General features: G+C 40.5%; 1 protein-coding gene across 1 annotated transcript in view; it reads right to left on the bottom strand.

Moving 5' to 3' along the window:
* Nucleotides 1-313: 313 nt before the first annotated feature.
* Nucleotides 314-16,247, bottom strand: part of MAP4K3 (mitogen-activated protein kinase kinase kinase kinase 3) — an 83,432-nt gene continuing 67,498 nt past the window's right edge. Inside the window, exons 27-33 of the mRNA XM_009274787.2 lie at nucleotides 13,822-13,925; nucleotides 12,819-12,990; nucleotides 10,131-10,199; nucleotides 9,920-10,012; nucleotides 7,565-7,635; nucleotides 4,204-4,259; nucleotides 314-1,712 (exon numbers count right to left, since the gene is read on the bottom strand). Of these exons, the coding sequence (XP_009273062.1) occupies nucleotides 1,625-1,712; nucleotides 4,204-4,259; nucleotides 7,565-7,635; nucleotides 9,920-10,012; nucleotides 10,131-10,199; nucleotides 12,819-12,990; nucleotides 13,822-13,925 (653 nt within the window). The 3' untranslated portion in view covers nucleotides 314-1,624. The remainder of the gene's footprint in view (nucleotides 1,713-4,203; nucleotides 4,260-7,564; nucleotides 7,636-9,919; nucleotides 10,013-10,130; nucleotides 10,200-12,818; nucleotides 12,991-13,821; nucleotides 13,926-16,247) is intronic.

The following is a 16,247-nucleotide window of genomic DNA, read 5'->3' as shown; positions in this document are numbered from 1 at the left end:
AGCCCTGCTGAAAAAAAAATGTTTTGCAATCAGAGGTGGAAAAGCAGGTGACGGAGGGAAGAAACCAAACAAGCTTGAATTTGGAAAGACTTCTCTCAAATACATAGATCTATTGCCTAAAGACCAAAAGAGTAATAATGCCTACCCTCAAGTGCTAGCCTACATTGAGTTGAGCTCCAGTGCTCTGACCATTCATACATTCAGAAATGCCCAGCTTCTGTGTTTGGCACAAACATTTAATAGCAGAATTCAAAACTCAGTTATGTTCCATTTTAGTCTTATGTGGAAAATTAGTGCAAGTGGTAATCTAATTGTACAACAACATGTTAAAAAAAGTTTATTTTACATTATATACATTAGGGAACATATTTCAAAGCATTACTAATCACAACAATAATGCAGGCCATAAATCACTTTAAATTTAGTTTGGTTTTAGTGTATATTATCACAACAAAATATAAAGAACATATACAAAGAAAAAGGAGTCAAATGTGTGCATTTTGCTAAAACTTGGCATTTACATACTCCATTGGAAAATAGCAATCAAAAATACTTCTAATCAAAACTAAGTTCCTGTGATGCGCAGTAACCATTGTATTGTTTCAATGAGGTAGTAACTAAATTATTTTGGCCATGTGTTAACATCCTAAATCAAGAAAAGTGTGAAAATGGTTATAAGGCCAAAAAAAGTCAAAATGGCAACATCTTTGAGCCATTTCCACAATGCGGAATGTTGCTCCTTTTCATTGTGATGTGAAACTATTTAGTAAGACGAACAGTAATACTAATTTTTATCATTGTACACACTAATAATTCAAACACCTATTGCAGTGTTACAGCCAGGTACCACTAGTCTGGGACTGACACCCATCCAGAAAGTATTGTTTTCAAGCATAGAGAAGTAATTGTAAGGAGAGTTTTAATTAAATATAAAAATACAGGTGTTTAACTGGTTTGTTTCACAAAGAAAACTACCCAAGTAAACTAAAAAAGGGAACTTTGAAGCCCATGTCATACCCACAAAGTCACAGCTTACCTTTGTGACTAAATACATCACATCTCAATACGTTGTGCAAACATGAACACCAGTGTGTTGCATCAAAATTAAAACAAGATTGTAATCTGATTACAGCCTTGGTTACGACTTCTAAAAGTTAAGATTTATTTGTATTAGTAAATTACATATAATAAAATACAATAGTGTTGTTAAGTGTACTATATTTGTTGCTAGCATCCCACTTTATAACAAACACATGAGAAGTCCTTAAAATAGTACCCCAATTTCATTTTTGCATCCTCAGTGACTTTTACATCTGTACAGGTAAGAGACTTGTACTTAACAAGAGGACCGCTATCTACAGAAAGTCAGTGTAGGTCTTCAGCAAGAAGTTTCACTGAAAAATACTGCCTATGTACAAAGATTACATAACAGTAAATTAAGCACTTCTGTGGTATCATAATGCTTATGTGTCCATACCACAAACAATTCTTGTCTTCCTCTCATGCCACAATAAAGTAACTGAAGTCAGGTTACTGCAGCTTTTGTGCAATTTCAGCCAGCCATGAATGCTGCTGCAGCAGGAGTGTTCTCTTGTCAGGGTGAGCTGCCTGCCATCTGCTGTTCTCAGTAACTGTTCTCATGCCCTGCCAGGATATATAAATTGCTGTTGGCTGTTGGGTTATCCGTTGGCCTACTCTCCAGCACCACGACCCTAAAATGAAAATAAAAGCCACAACGTCAAGTAAGCCTTCATTTAAAAACATCCCTGGATATAACTGTAAATATTCTTTCCCAGGATCCATCCAACTGGTGGTCATTTCTCTTTCCCTGGATGCCTCTAGTTCAAAAGCTGCTCAAAGCAAGGCCAGCCTCAAAGCTAGCTCAGGGTCCTGTCCAGGCAAGGTCTCCAAGGATCTCCCACAGCCTCTCTGGGCTCCTACTACAGTGTTCAACCACCCTCACCATGATGTTTTCCCCTCTTATCCAGCTGGAATTTCCCTTGCTGCCTGTTGCCTCTCGTCCTTTCAGTGGGGGCTTCCGAAGAGGGTCCATCACTCCCCTACTGCCTGGGCTTGTGCTTCCCTGGAGCTTTGCAAAGCTAACCCATTAATCAGGCGCCAGTTCTGGAAGTTGTTAGTCTGCCCTTTGCCATTGGACATTACAGATGACCAAAGCTGACTCTTCTGTGAGCATTTCTAGTCTTTCCCTGAGCCCACATAACCTAAATCCACAGAAACTTCCTCCAGCTCTGAAAGTCCCAGAGACTGAGACTTGCAGGCTGAGACGGTCCTCAAGGAAAGTACTGCTATGTGCAGAATCTTCTCTCTTACTCTTTTCTTGCCACCCACTTTTGGCCAGCATTGGAGACAGGAGACTGGGTTAGCTGGACCTATACTACAACTCCAAAGACCATAAGGGATGTCCTAGATCAGACCTTTCTCTTCAAAAGAGAGAAATTAGCAGTCACAATTCTGTTTCACAAACTATTCAAGACTTTTTAATCAGGCAAGAACCGCTAAAACTGCTAAATGGACCACGACGTTCATGATTGAGTTCTCCACAAACACCCTGAAGTGAAGGCAGATTGTGGGAAATTCAAATCCATCTATTGTGCACTCACCCAAGGAGAGGTTGCTTGCTTAAAAAAAAAAAAACTATCGCTGAGAAAACCTACCCTCTGCTCAATGTGCTCCACAAAGGGAACAACACCTCATGCCATAAGGCATTCCCTGCTCACCAGGAGAAAGCAACACGCAGACTGATGTCAGTTTTTTGGCTTCTCAGAACCCCAGTTCCTATGAACTGCCTAGAAAATGACATGTGTTACTAGAAAAAGGTTTCACAGCTCAAGCACAAAATATGACAGAGCCGCAAGCAAAATGGTATCTGAAGAAATTGGAATTAATGTTTATTGCAGTGCAAAGTCTTTAAACATTGTCTCAGACTTGGGAGACTATTAGTGCAAGCCAGAAATAGATGGAACCATATTTGGGGAAGAGGACATTATTTTTCCAAGGCAATGATTTGCAATGTCATGCTCCATTGTGAAGTCAGACTCATTTTTAAATTGAGCTGTGCTGTCTCTTAACAACTAAGAGAAGTGACATAATAAAGCTGAGCTCCACACACACCTCACTGGAACAGAGAGAGTAAAACCCTCAGGTCAGAGATAAGTATTACTTACAACTACCCTGTTACCAAAAAGCTATCAGGTATTGCACGTAAGGCAGAATCATCAACCCCCAGCCACCAAAAATTGCTGGTAGCTAGCTGATAAAGCCACAGCACCATTCACAGCTGTTGATGTTATGGGTAATTACAGGGCTGTGCATCAAGCTTGGAGAAGCAGAATATGGGGAAAGCCTTTGGTTGATGTGAAGCTTTTTTGGTAGTTCTACGATGCCACAAGAGAGTGACTTTACTGCGAGTGGCATAAGACAGAGGCAATTCTCCAAAGAAAATGAAAGCCTATCTTTGCACTTCATATGAATACATTACTGACGAAACTGTCACATCAGCATGCACTCCCCAGAAGACAAAACATCTGCTGTTTTTGTGGCTGTTACAGAAGTACAGAGTTCGATAGCAGGGCAGAGAAAGTTGAGGAAGTCAGTGACACTCCTAAAATAGCAGTTACTGACTCGGCAAGCTGGTATCTGATGGGTCAGGCAAACATGGTGTTAGTTTCCTGCAAAGCAGATGCCAAAAGAACAGCTATGCTGGGAATTATCAAGAGCTCTTACAAGACCTGAGCTGTCATGTTGGGAGGACAACTGGTAGAGTTCCTTTCTGGGGGTGAAAGTGAGATATTTACATTTTTAAGTATTTTTTGCATTTGTCTCAAGCAGTAGATCTTGATGAGCTACTGCAGCAGACCATCTGAAAGTAAAGATTTCACCAAATTAAACAAAATAATTACAGCACGAAGACACTCCTGGAGATTGTGACTGCAGCCAAATAGGAGCTTGCTAGCACGGCTGAGTACTTCTGGAAGCCCACAAACACTTCTAGAAGAAATTTTGTTTGTTTTCTGAAGAAAGAGAAGTAAACTTAAAGGGCTGAAAGGTAGACATGTACACAAAGGAACGAGTAAGATGACTAAAAAAGGAATCACAAGAAACAAGCAAAAAGAACTTTTACAAGGTAGGAGGAACACACATTATTCTTCTATTTTAGCATGCCATGTTCACTTCTCTTCATACCTGTCAGATCCCAGAAGCCTGAATATCCTCGTATTATCAGAAATTTCTTGCGTGATCTAGACAATAAAAATAAGACAAGTGTTTATATGTTAAATGCACAAGTGTTTTTATTTTGTTTTTTAAATCAACCTAGAGAAAAGAATTGACTATGACTGATGTTACCAATTTACTGCTGATTTAAATCAGCTAGAGAATTTAATGCAACTGTCATTTTTAAATGAGATCTAAGAGTTTTCTGTAGTTCCTGCCACATTATGTGAATTCCTCTGGTAGCAACTGCAAGCACAACAGCAGGGCTCAGCTCAGCACAGCGTCCGAGCTACCGGTGCAATTCTCTTCACAGCCATGACTGAAATAAAATCATAGAACCATAGAATAGTTTGGGTTGGAAGGGACCTCTAAAGGTCATCCAGTCCAACCCCCCTGACGTGGGCAGGGGCATCTTCAACTAGATCAGGTTGCTCAGGGCCCCGTCCAGCCTGACCTTGAATGTTTCCAGGGATGGGGCATCCACCACCTCTCTGGGCAACCTGTGCCAGTGTTTCACCACCCTCAGCGTAAACAATTTCTTCCTTATATCTAGTCTGAATCTACCCCCCTTTAGCCACTAGCCACTCCCCTCCTTGTCCTGTCGCAACAGGCCCTTCTATGCCGCCATCTTTTTTATAAGCTCCCTTTAAGTACTGATAGGCTGCAATAAGGTCTCCCTGAACCTTCTCTTCCTTATTTATAAGCTCCCTTTAAGTACTGATAGGCTGCAATAAGGTCTCCCTGAAGCCTTCTCTTCTCTAGGCTGAACAACCCCAACTCTCTCAGCCTTTCTTCATAGGAGAAGTGTTCCATCCCCCTGATCATTTTCATGGCCCTCTTCTGGACGTGCTCCAACCGGTCCCTGTCTTTCTTATGCTGAGGGCTCCAGAGCGTAGCTGTAGGATACAATTTGTCTCACTCTAGAGTAGATATCCAAAATGTGTCAGATAAATTGCATGTAAAAATGCATTTTGTTGAAATTCTGAATCACAGTAATGATGCAGTAAGTTCATATTCTGAAAACTTAACAGAGAAACATAATCTAATTTGTGGTACTTACGCCCATTGTGAAAAGAAAACATAGTATTCTGACATTTCAGACTAGTGCAATAGAGCTTTGTTTACTGCGGGTGAATTGTAGTTGTGTGATATATCTTTATGATCACATGAATACCAAAGCACCAAAGAAAACATCATGTTAATCAGTAAAGTCAACCAAAGCCCACTGCATACTCCAAAGGATATCAAGTCACACCGTGAACAGGCAGCACTGTTTACAAAGCTCCTTTTCTACACAGCCACATTTCACATTCTTGAGGAAAGAAGAGATTCTTCTCTCCTTCCCAGATCCTAGTAGCATTAGCTGACTTAGTGAATTCACTTCTGGCACAGGGAACTTGCAAGAGAGTTTTAATTCACAACAACAAAGTTCCCCACTTTGTTAAGAAAATTACTTCCCCACTTTGTTAAGAAAATTACTTCCTGCTTGTTGTGGGGCTGAGTCTGCACAATCTTGGCCCAAATTTTGAGTGTCATGTCTCAGAATTCACACAGTTCCCTGTTTCATTCTTCCCACTCAATCAAATCACTGTGGAAGGTCACGGTTATGGAAGGAAGTAACTTTGCAAGCAGCTCAAATCATCCCCAATTAGACCAACTGATATGAGATTAGGGAATCTGAACTAATAATGTCTTCAAAGACAAACGTGCTGCAAAGTTAGTTTGGTCAAGTTTCTGTCCTGTGTAACCGCTTCCTACATACTACATAGTATAAAATTCCCTAGAAGTAACAAATACGGTCAAGATCTGAGCCTGGTAATGCAGGCTTTTCATATTACAGATGAAAATGAGTTTATGTGTTTTATTAATAGCTGTGGCTAGTAGGACAGCCAGGAGAGATAAGGAATTTAAAAAGGCCTGAGAGCTTACCCTAGATATGTTCTACAGAGAAAAAGTTTTGGGTGGCTTGCTTTCTGACAACAGCTCAGTTCTGCCTTCTGTTCTCCATTTAGGTGCTGGCTTTGGCTTGACAATAACAAAGCAAGAAGACAGTGTTCCTTATGCTTTATATAAACAATATAAAGCATCCACTTGCGCTGCAGCACTCTGGGGCACGTCCTCTAACAACCAGATCAGAGCTACTGAGTGCCAATGGGTGGAGTAATCCACTGAGCCTTGCAGAATGCTACTACCAAGAGTCTGGAGTTGGAGAAGTGCCTAGTGGCGTCATCTCCTCCTCACGGTCTGTGCTAACAGCAGGGTGCTGCAGTTCACCATTATAAGTGTCTGGAAGAAGCACAATCATGCCTGGGGATCAAACATGCACAAATGCCACAAGAACCATTTGCAGACTTAGAAATAAGAAGTAGTCTGACTCTAGTCTTTTGTCCAACTTCCCACAAAGAGCAGGCTTACTGTCAGCACAGATTAAGTCAGCTGTGGCTTTGTGCAAATAAATCTAGTTGTGTAACAATGTGGAATATCTAAGCTTGGCATGGTGTGACTGTATGTGTACCTTAAAATACAATTAGTCATAATGAGCTCAATTTCTCAGCTAATGTGACATGGATGAAACAAATGGTGAAGTTTGTAAGCATTCTTTAATAACCAAATTAAAAGACTCATTAAAATCCCACAAAGCACAGCATTTCCACTAACACAGATGCACAAGGTTTGCAGCAAGGGAAAAAAAAAAAAAAAAAAAAAGGAGTTGGGAAGGTACTTATAATGGTTTAACAATGTCTAAAAATCACAAACTGGCTGAAAAAAGGGACTACACAGAAATTTTAGAAAAAATCTTTAGGTCAATCTGACATTTTTCTCCTGAGAAGGGAAAATACTTCTTGTGAAAGCTGGGCACTAAAAATCTTCAAAGTACTCATAAGCCAAGGGAACATGGAAGAGACTAAAAAACAACGGGCAACTCATTCGACACTGTGACAAAAAGCTAAAGCTCAGCAGCGGAGCATGCAACCACTGGCAAAGCCCAAATTTTGGTATCCACGTCTGAGAGGGTAAGGGACTGACACTGGTCTTCAAAGCAATTTAAGGTGAAGAAGATTAATGTTACCGAGAATTAGGCTTGGATATTTTCTATGGCATCATGGCCTGGTCTCTTGTTGCTTTCTGCCTTGTATGTTAGACTTGACAGGGGCTCTTGTATAGCTTAATTAATTAGTTGGTAGCTTATGAAACATGCTTAGAATGAGACTCCAGCTTCCAGGTCTAACCTAGGAAGTTACCGAAATGTTCTACTCTTTTTCAGACCACAGCATTATGCATTTATCCTCTAGATAAGAAGCTAGAATTTGAAGCAAAATGCAGTACTCACCTCATTTGATCTAAAACTCCTTCCTTGCATGCCATGTTTCCAGAACGCTAACACACTGTCTTGTAGACAGACTGGTAACAAAGAACACTGAAATCAGTTTTGAGGCATAATGTCAACTCGTGCTTTTAAGGCCAAAAGTATATGACTGCAGTTTTGAAATTTGTGCATGTATATTGTATCATGTTCACCCACACAGACTGCAAAATCTCACAGGAATTGCTGAACCTGCCTCAAAAGTAGCTGCATTTATATATAATTTATTTGTTTGTTTAATGAGTGGGATTTAAAGATATTCCACCCAACCAGAAAAAGTTGTCCTTCTGTCTAGTCCTAAACACGTCCTTTCCTTTGAACAGGAAACCCCTCCTCATTGTAATACTAGCAGAAAATATATATTGAATTTTAGCAGAAAAATTACAGGGACACTGCAGAAGTTTTTCATTTTCCCAGCAACTATTGACTAATACAGTCCTTCTGCAATAGCAACGCAAAGCTTTACAAAGCCCTCTACTTTCCAGCCCTTCCCCTTGTCACAAATGTGGTGACAGGTGACAGGCACCTGCATTTGAACCCTGTGAAAGGAAATGGTCTAGGGCCTTCCTCAAAGAGAGGGCGAGTGTGTAGGTCCCCGGGAAGAATGTGTCCCACCTGCATCCAGCATCCTGCCTCTGGGCAGGTATGCAGGAAAGAGAGCAGAGCTCTTTAGAGACACTATCAGGCCAGAACAGGACACTGGTAGCTCGTTTGTGACGAGCAGAGAAAGGATTACAGAATGTGCAGAGGTCCCACAGTGAGCAGCTTCAAGTACATGTACTCCTTCCTTCCCCCCATTCCTACCAACACGAGCCATAAAAGTAATGTTTTCCATGACAATGTTTTTTGTGCTCTTCTCTGTGGGACACTATGTTTGAAGTGCCTGAAACTTTAAAGCTTCTCCTCAGAAGTAAATTCCCTCCAACTCATTATTTTCATTCCCACTGTTCCTTCTCTTCTGGTGCTACCCTCCCTCTATGCACACATCCTCCCGCATCCCTCTTTCAAAAGCATGTGATGCAATCCAGGTATGTAACCACTGGAGAATTGTCAAAATAAATGTATTCTGTCTTTCTGTTTCATGAATCTAATTCATTCAGACTCTTCACAAGAAAACAAAATTTATGTAAAGTGTGACATATCATAATTTAGTCTTTGAGCTGCTTTATAAAAATGGGACTGTGTGAACACACACGCAGAATGAGTTAGCCATGTGTGATTCACAGAGTTTAGGTAGGTTGTGTTAAGGTATTCCTTTAGAGGCTGAAGGTCTCCATCATATTCCCAAGACATTTAGCCTAATCAGGGAAGACTCCAGGGTTATTACTTCATTCCAATTGCTCCTAGGGAAGCACATTACATAGTGTGCTGAACCTTTCACTGAGCCTTCTCACACAAAGCGAAATGCGCGAGATAGCGTTTCAAATGCTAAAGACTTGACAGTTAGCATCTCTAATTCTGTACTGTAACAGTAAACAAGTTAATCATAGAGTATCTCGAGTTGGAAGGCACCCATAAGGATCATCGAGCCCAACTCCCTGCTCCTCACAGGACTACCTAAAACTAAACCATATGACTAAGAGCATTGTCCAGACACTCCTTGAACTCTTGACAGGCTTGGTGCTGTGACCACTTCTGTGGGGAACCTGTTCCAGTGACCAAGTACCCTCTGAGTGAAGAACCTTTTCCTAATGTCCAATCTGAACATCCCCTGACACAGCTTCATACCATTTCCACTTGTCCTATCACTGGTCAACAGAGAGAAGAGCTCATCACCTCCCCATCTGCTGCCCCCCTTGAGGAAGTTGTGGACTGCGATGAAGTCACTCCTCAGCCTTCTCTTCTCTAAGCTGAACAAACCAAGTGACCTCAGCTGCTTATTGTAAGTCTTGCCCTCGAGACATTCCACCATCTTGGTCACCCTCCTCTGGACACACTCTAATAGTTTGATGTCCTTCTTATGTTGAGGCACCTAAAACTGCACACAGTACTCAAGGTGGGGCTGCACCAGTGCAGTGAAGAATAGGACAATCACCTCCCTCGACTGGCTAGCTATGCTGTGCTTGATGCACCCCAGGACACAGTTGACCCTTTTGGCTGCTGGGGCACACATATTCAGCTTGCCATCAACCCAAAACCCCAGATCTCTTTCGGCGGGGCTGCTCTCCAGCCTCTTGTCCCCCAATTTATATGTATAACCAGGACTACCTCGTCCCAGGTGCAGAATCCAGCACTTGCTCTTGTTAAATTTCATATGGTTGGTGATTGCCCAGCTCTCTAGTCTATCCAGATATTCAATATTAATAATGAAATCCAACTTACCTATTGATTCAATCTGAAAATCAAACGTGAGCTCCGATGACAGTTTGCGGCTGGATTTTAACCTGCCTTGCAGATTCACTATTTTTATGCAGCCTAGACAATAAACAGGATATGTCAACCAAGAATTGATCTTCAATGTATGACCTAATTTGAAGACAGACAGTATGCACGTACATGCATACGTATGTATTTAGTTGATACAAAAACTTACAATCCAAACACACCAAAATGGTATCTCTCTCCAGCTGTGTTACATGTACAACACTTGTCTCTGTAGTGTCTATAAAAAAATGACAGTGTTAGTTCATAACATAAATTACCATGAAATTTGAAATGGAAGTTCTAGAGATTGAGACAATTTAATGGGTTAGTGTGTTTTTATCTACTTAAAATAATCATCTTACCAGTGACATTTCTCTTCTCTTAGAGAGGCATGTCCACTTATCCAACATGTTGACTGTGACAGGAAAACTGAAGCTGTAATATTAAAGTATGGACTTAATCCAGCCTTTTCTGAGCCATGTCACAAAAGCAAACTCACATGTACATTGTTCTCCCATTATTTGCTGTTGGTGTCATTTAATATTGCTGTTGCAAAAAAAGGCAGATATATGAGACTGTCCACACTAAACCTGAATGCTGTTTCATTCCATTTTTCTTCTGCCTTTATTTCTAAATCTTGCTAGGGACTTTTATATTAGTACTTAATTCTTGCTGCTATTTTCAGACTTTCTATCCCCGGATCTTCCAAAAATAGGGGATTATTTCCTTCTCCAAACTCTTAGAAGAAGGGTTACCTTCCTCTCTTCTGGGTTACAGCTGCAGCAGTCTCCATCACAGCAAACAGGGGGATCTGACCCACAAGTGATTAGTGGACACGTCAACTCAAAAGAGAAGTGTAGTTTTTGTCCATTTGTTTGTTAACATTAAAATTACACAAAAAGCAGCTCTTACTAACTCAGCATTACTGCCAGTGATTCTATAGGCATTCTTTCATACAGAAAAGAGAAACTCATTAAATCTGTTAGAGATGAGAAATTAGACCATGTTACCTAAAATACAAAAGCAGCTTTCCGTTAAATAATAACATCCATGGTCCTGTTGAGAAGCAAAAAACTCCTCAAGGATGATGGCAGAAATGTGCTCCTTGAGATGGTCCCTCCATCTCTTTTTTGCTGTTCGTCTTAGAAGGTATAACATTTATGATCTTAACCAATTTCTAATGCAGGATCTTAACCAAAGGTGGATATAGCCATGATGAAAGCATGCACCAGAAGGACTGGAGGATATATATCTGTGCAACCACATTACGCAACGTGGAAACATGCACTGCACTGGCTGAAGCTAACAGGAGAGGGATGGCAAGGGGAGAAATCCCTTGCAGTAAGTCTCTGCCAGCTAATTTTTTTAAGAAGTCTTTATCAGACATTTACAAAAAAAAAAGTCAAATGTCAAACAATGAAAACTGGTATCTGATGGAAGCTATTTGTGACCATATGGTACACACTTTCCCCATTTAAAAAACACTGAAAAATCTGTTTCATTGCACTATCGCTCTCCTGCCAGCAGGGGACAGGAATAAACCAATACAACATGAGGGTTTAAATTAAGAGTCAAACAAGTAAGAGAAAATAACAACATAGGCACAACACGAGAACACACAAATGATTCAAGGAAGCTAAAGAAGTGTTTTTGGAAGGCACAATGCAATGTTAAATTTTTCACATTACCAAAAAAAAAAAGGAACCGGGAAGGGATTACTATTCTTGTATTTACACACTGATGCAGACAATACTGAAAGAATGACAACAGGACATTATGAGTCAAAGAATTTCTCTTCAGCGTGCTACTTTTATGGACTCTACTGAAGTCACACAGTTACATAAATAGATGTATGAGTTTGAAAATAAAATGCACTAACTCTGAAGTAGTTAAGTGCATTAATTGGCCATCCACTGATCACTTTGTTTTTTGTAACTATGCTTTAAACTGTGTCAAAGTCTGACGCACTTTTCAGCAGCAAGAAAGTCAGCAGGAATCTTCCTCGTGGAAACTGTGCTTCTTAGTGAATTCCATGGTACACAATCAGCCAGACTCATACACATGTATATGCCAGTGCAGGGCTATGTATAAATTCATCATGGATCAACAAGGGCTCTGTGCCTGGTAATAACAAAGCTACTTACTGCTTCTAAACCTGCAAGCTATGACAGGGGTCAGCTCACTAGTGTATCTAGGTTTAGCGGGGAACCTTTCAACTCTAGAAAAGTAATTCTTAGCACAGTTCCTTCTTAAAAAAATTTCTACTGTTGCTCAGATGGTGGCCTCCTCACTCATAGCGCCCAGATCAGTGACAGACAGGTACTCGGTTTCCTGCTACCAGTCGTCCTAACACCTTTTGCTTTCCATAAACATCAGAAGAATAGAAATATGCTCTCTCTCAGCAGAAGGCTGATAACACCATTTCTAACTACACTGGCTTATTGCAGGAGAGCCAAACCACACCTACAGTGATGTTGAAAGAAATTGCTCAGAGTGCAATTCTATTAAAATTTATTAAGTAAACAGAAGTCATGGTGCCAGGGTAGAGCACAGAACAGCACAGTGGGTAATAATCAAGTACAGCCTGATTTATGGAAATGCAAGAAACCACAGCTCCATCCTCTGGTATACTCAAAATCTCAAGAAATCCAATCAGTTCAATAAGTAGAAACATCAAAAAAAAGTGCATGTGCAAGCAGGTACAACCAGATACCCCTTTAAATGAAGAACTTAGAATGATCACTTAGCCTTAATGATTTAACCATTAGTTTCTTCAGAGGAAACTACTTTTCTAGTGCTTCAGCTATAACAAAAGAGCAAGGAACATTTCTGAATGCAATTAAAACAGCACACAAACCTGTTTCTGTAAACCACGAAGAGGTAGAATTTGGGTTGACAGTCTCAAACTTCACCACCTGGTTGAAGTCTCTTCCTCTACTGACACCGACACAAACTAAAGGGAATTCCTGCTCAGGGACTACCAGCATTTCAAACAATCTCAGCGGACAAGGTACAGGAAAATCTATGTGCTAGATTAAGAAACAAAAATAGATATTAGAAGGGAAACAAGTTCCGTCTGAGTTGCTATTAGCTATTTAAACTGTATGGTAAATTTTATGCCATACATTTTGTAACATTAAGTTTACTTCTTTAGATAACAGTAATCGATAGATACAAAAGCCTGAGTTACAAAGTTTAGAGAGTCTTCATGCAATTCAGCTAAAATAAGATAGGGTGTCTTTCATCACGTGTGTCTTGTGCAGCTGCCCACAGATGACAAGAGTGCTATACCAGTCATTGCTCTCCCCGGCTATGGAGTCTCTAAGCCATGTTTCCCAGGCTGATCAAGTTATAGCAGCTGCCTTTCTACAAACATGAGTCCACTCTGGCTCGATCTCTTCAGGTGGTGTCAGACGGGGAGATAACAAGCATTTCTGGGCACCTCCAGTGTCACAGAGCATAGAATAAGTGGCCACCTTCTCTCTGGTATGGGAGCAAGCCCACTGTTAACCCATGTTATCACTCCACTCAGCCATGTCTCAGCCTGTCAGTCAGAGGTTTTTTTACTGTGCAACTAAAAGGCAATGTTCATAGAGAGAAGGGCTTTGTTCTGAAGTGGCATTTATCTACATTTATCTGGCATTTAACTGATATGCACCACAAAAACAAGAACATTCACATAAATATTTTGAGTCCGTTAATACATATTACACATTTAAATAGCTATTTTAAATGTAATTTAACAGAAACCAAGAGAGAAGTCTAATAACTCAAGAAATGGCTAATATTTATTTCTTAACAAGTCCTTACAAGATAAATAGAACTGAACACGAGAGTATTTCACCTTATCGTAATATTACCTTGATTAACATAAATTTTTGCATTGGTTCAACCCATTCTAACAAAACAATGCTACCTTGTAGTGCTCCACAAAGGTACTTGTGGCCCGTGTAGGGATTTCTCACTGCCAAAAAAGGAGAGGTAGAGTACATTAGTGTACTAAGCAAATACAAATTATAAACAATTTCCAACTAAACAGCAGTCCATACACTTTTGGAAAATACCCACCACCACCACTCTAATCTTTTATATAAGGAAGCTGCTGAAAAGTCAACATCCACACTATGAAAATGATGACAGTGAGCATGCTGGAGCAGGGGCTGCCCTTCCACCGGACATGAACAGCTAGTAGCTGGTGCCAAATAAGCCATAATAAACACAACTCTCACAAGAGTGCTGTGGTATGTTTCACCTCTCCAACTCAAAATAAAGTTTATTGGTTTTTTTTTTAGAGTGGTAGGTGGGATTTACTATTTTAGATAGCCTTAAAAAAAATCGTTGACTGTATACACATTTGAAGTATCTTGCTCCACCACGTTCATTTGCCTAAGCTATCTCCAAATCATCATGAGAAGCTGTTAAAGAATGGCTTTTTCTGACACACAGACAGTTATCCAGCAGGCACTGAACAATCACTGTCACTTGAGAACTGCTCAGCTGCCTTCCAAGCACTGTCACAGTGAGTCTGAAATCCAGGAGCTCTATATTTCTGATGAACACTTCTAGATCAGCAGGAAATTCAGTTGTTTTTTTTTTAAAGTGACATCATCTATTTCCACTCAGCTGCTCTTCTTCTGTTGTTTGTCAGAACTCAATTAAAAATTGGAAAAGAACAATAAAGTTGCAAAATTGGGCACCGTGAAATCTCAAGTTTCACAACTAATTCTACAGTATTGACAAAATTTCACTCCTTGAGCACTGCCAGCGTATCCATTAAGATGAACCAGTGTTACTTCGCACTTTGTACAATTACATCTAAAGACCAGATCTTAAAATGCAGTAAAGTGAGTGTGGGCCATCGGGTAATTAACAACACAGTTCAAATAATGAGCTTCTACAATCCAGTACCATCTACGTAAGTGAAATACGGTCATACTACCTTACTGCCAAGCAATCCCTTGGCACTTTAAACATCAAAGCTTAATTTCATTAATCCACGTTCTCACTCAACATCAGTCAAACCAACTGCAAACTGCAGCAAATAACGCTTGGCGTGACCCTTAGTAAGGCTGAACTCAGCAGCAGAAACCACAAAACGTGCAATTACCAGTACCTGTAAGGTGGAGAAACAAGACCAGAAGTTCTCGTCTTTTTCTGCCTCCTGTGGCACTGCTGCTTCCCCCAGGCCAAAGGGATACTTATGCTGCCAGCAGGAATGGAGGCTCAGGCTGCACGTAATAAGTAGGGCAGGAGAGGGGAATCTATCATTTCTCCCCTTGGACCTGCCTTTTGCAGCTGCCCTTGTTGCCATCACAATTATCACTTACGCCTATCATGCAAGAAGGACTCCAGGCTTATTAGGCTAAGCTATCTCTGAATGCCAGGACAGCAGACTCCCCCCGATAATGCCAAGTCCCACGGCACTCTTGTTAAATTCTGTGCCTGTTAGTACAGAAACTGTAAGATTACAGAGGAACACGCCACCAGGTTTCTCATTTCATAAACAGAGACCTGAAAACATATGGACTTCCAAATTAATTTTAATGTCAGAAAGCCAGAGTTTGTACCTACTTTGATCCCTGTCACTCACCCCTTTGGGTGTTCCCTTCAGCATCCATTAACATTCACAGCTTGACTAGATGCCTCAATTAGGGCAACGCCTGGACATACACAGTACCTATCATTAACACCCTACCACACCCTAGAGGATTTGTATCCCAGAAAAAGTCAAGTTTTAACAGGTGAGCTGGACAAAGAAGTGATAACAAACATAGATGGTTTAGCAATATCGCAGAGATTTTTGTCAGGATAAGTGACAGATGTCTCTTATCACTGAGTCTCTGAAAATCTGTATAATACAACTCCTCACACCAAACATTTGATTATGGAACACCAGGCGAAACATTTCCAGGAACAAGAGCTTGACCCCAAGAGATCATCCATAGTTACCTTTCCTGATTTGCTTTCTGGTGGTTTTTTTTGTTTGTTTGGTTTTTTTTTTAATTTATCTGCCCCCATCCCCCTTTTAAAATGTCTTAACACAGTGCAGCTTTGACACTTCAGTAGCTGGCACTCTGAACACACTATAAAAGCTTTGGAGACAACACTGTCCTCAAAGAACTGAAAATACTCCCTGCTTTTTATATTCCAATATTGATAACTGGAACTTGTGCTAGGAAGTCAGGCTACTTAAGCCTGATGGTAACTTCTTTAAGTCACTCCATTCATGGAGATTAGGCTCTTCCTGAGGGCTGGTTTAAATTTGACGTGCATTCTGCTTCTCTGC

Source organism: Aptenodytes forsteri, unplaced genomic scaffold (genome assembly GCF_000699145.1).
Source record: "Aptenodytes forsteri isolate BGI_AS27 unplaced genomic scaffold, ASM69914v1 Scaffold272, whole genome shotgun sequence".
NCBI lineage: Eukaryota > Metazoa > Chordata > Aves > Sphenisciformes > Spheniscidae > Aptenodytes > Aptenodytes forsteri.
Note: the sequence above shows the minus strand (reverse complement) of the source record. Positions and strands in the feature narration are given on the sequence as shown.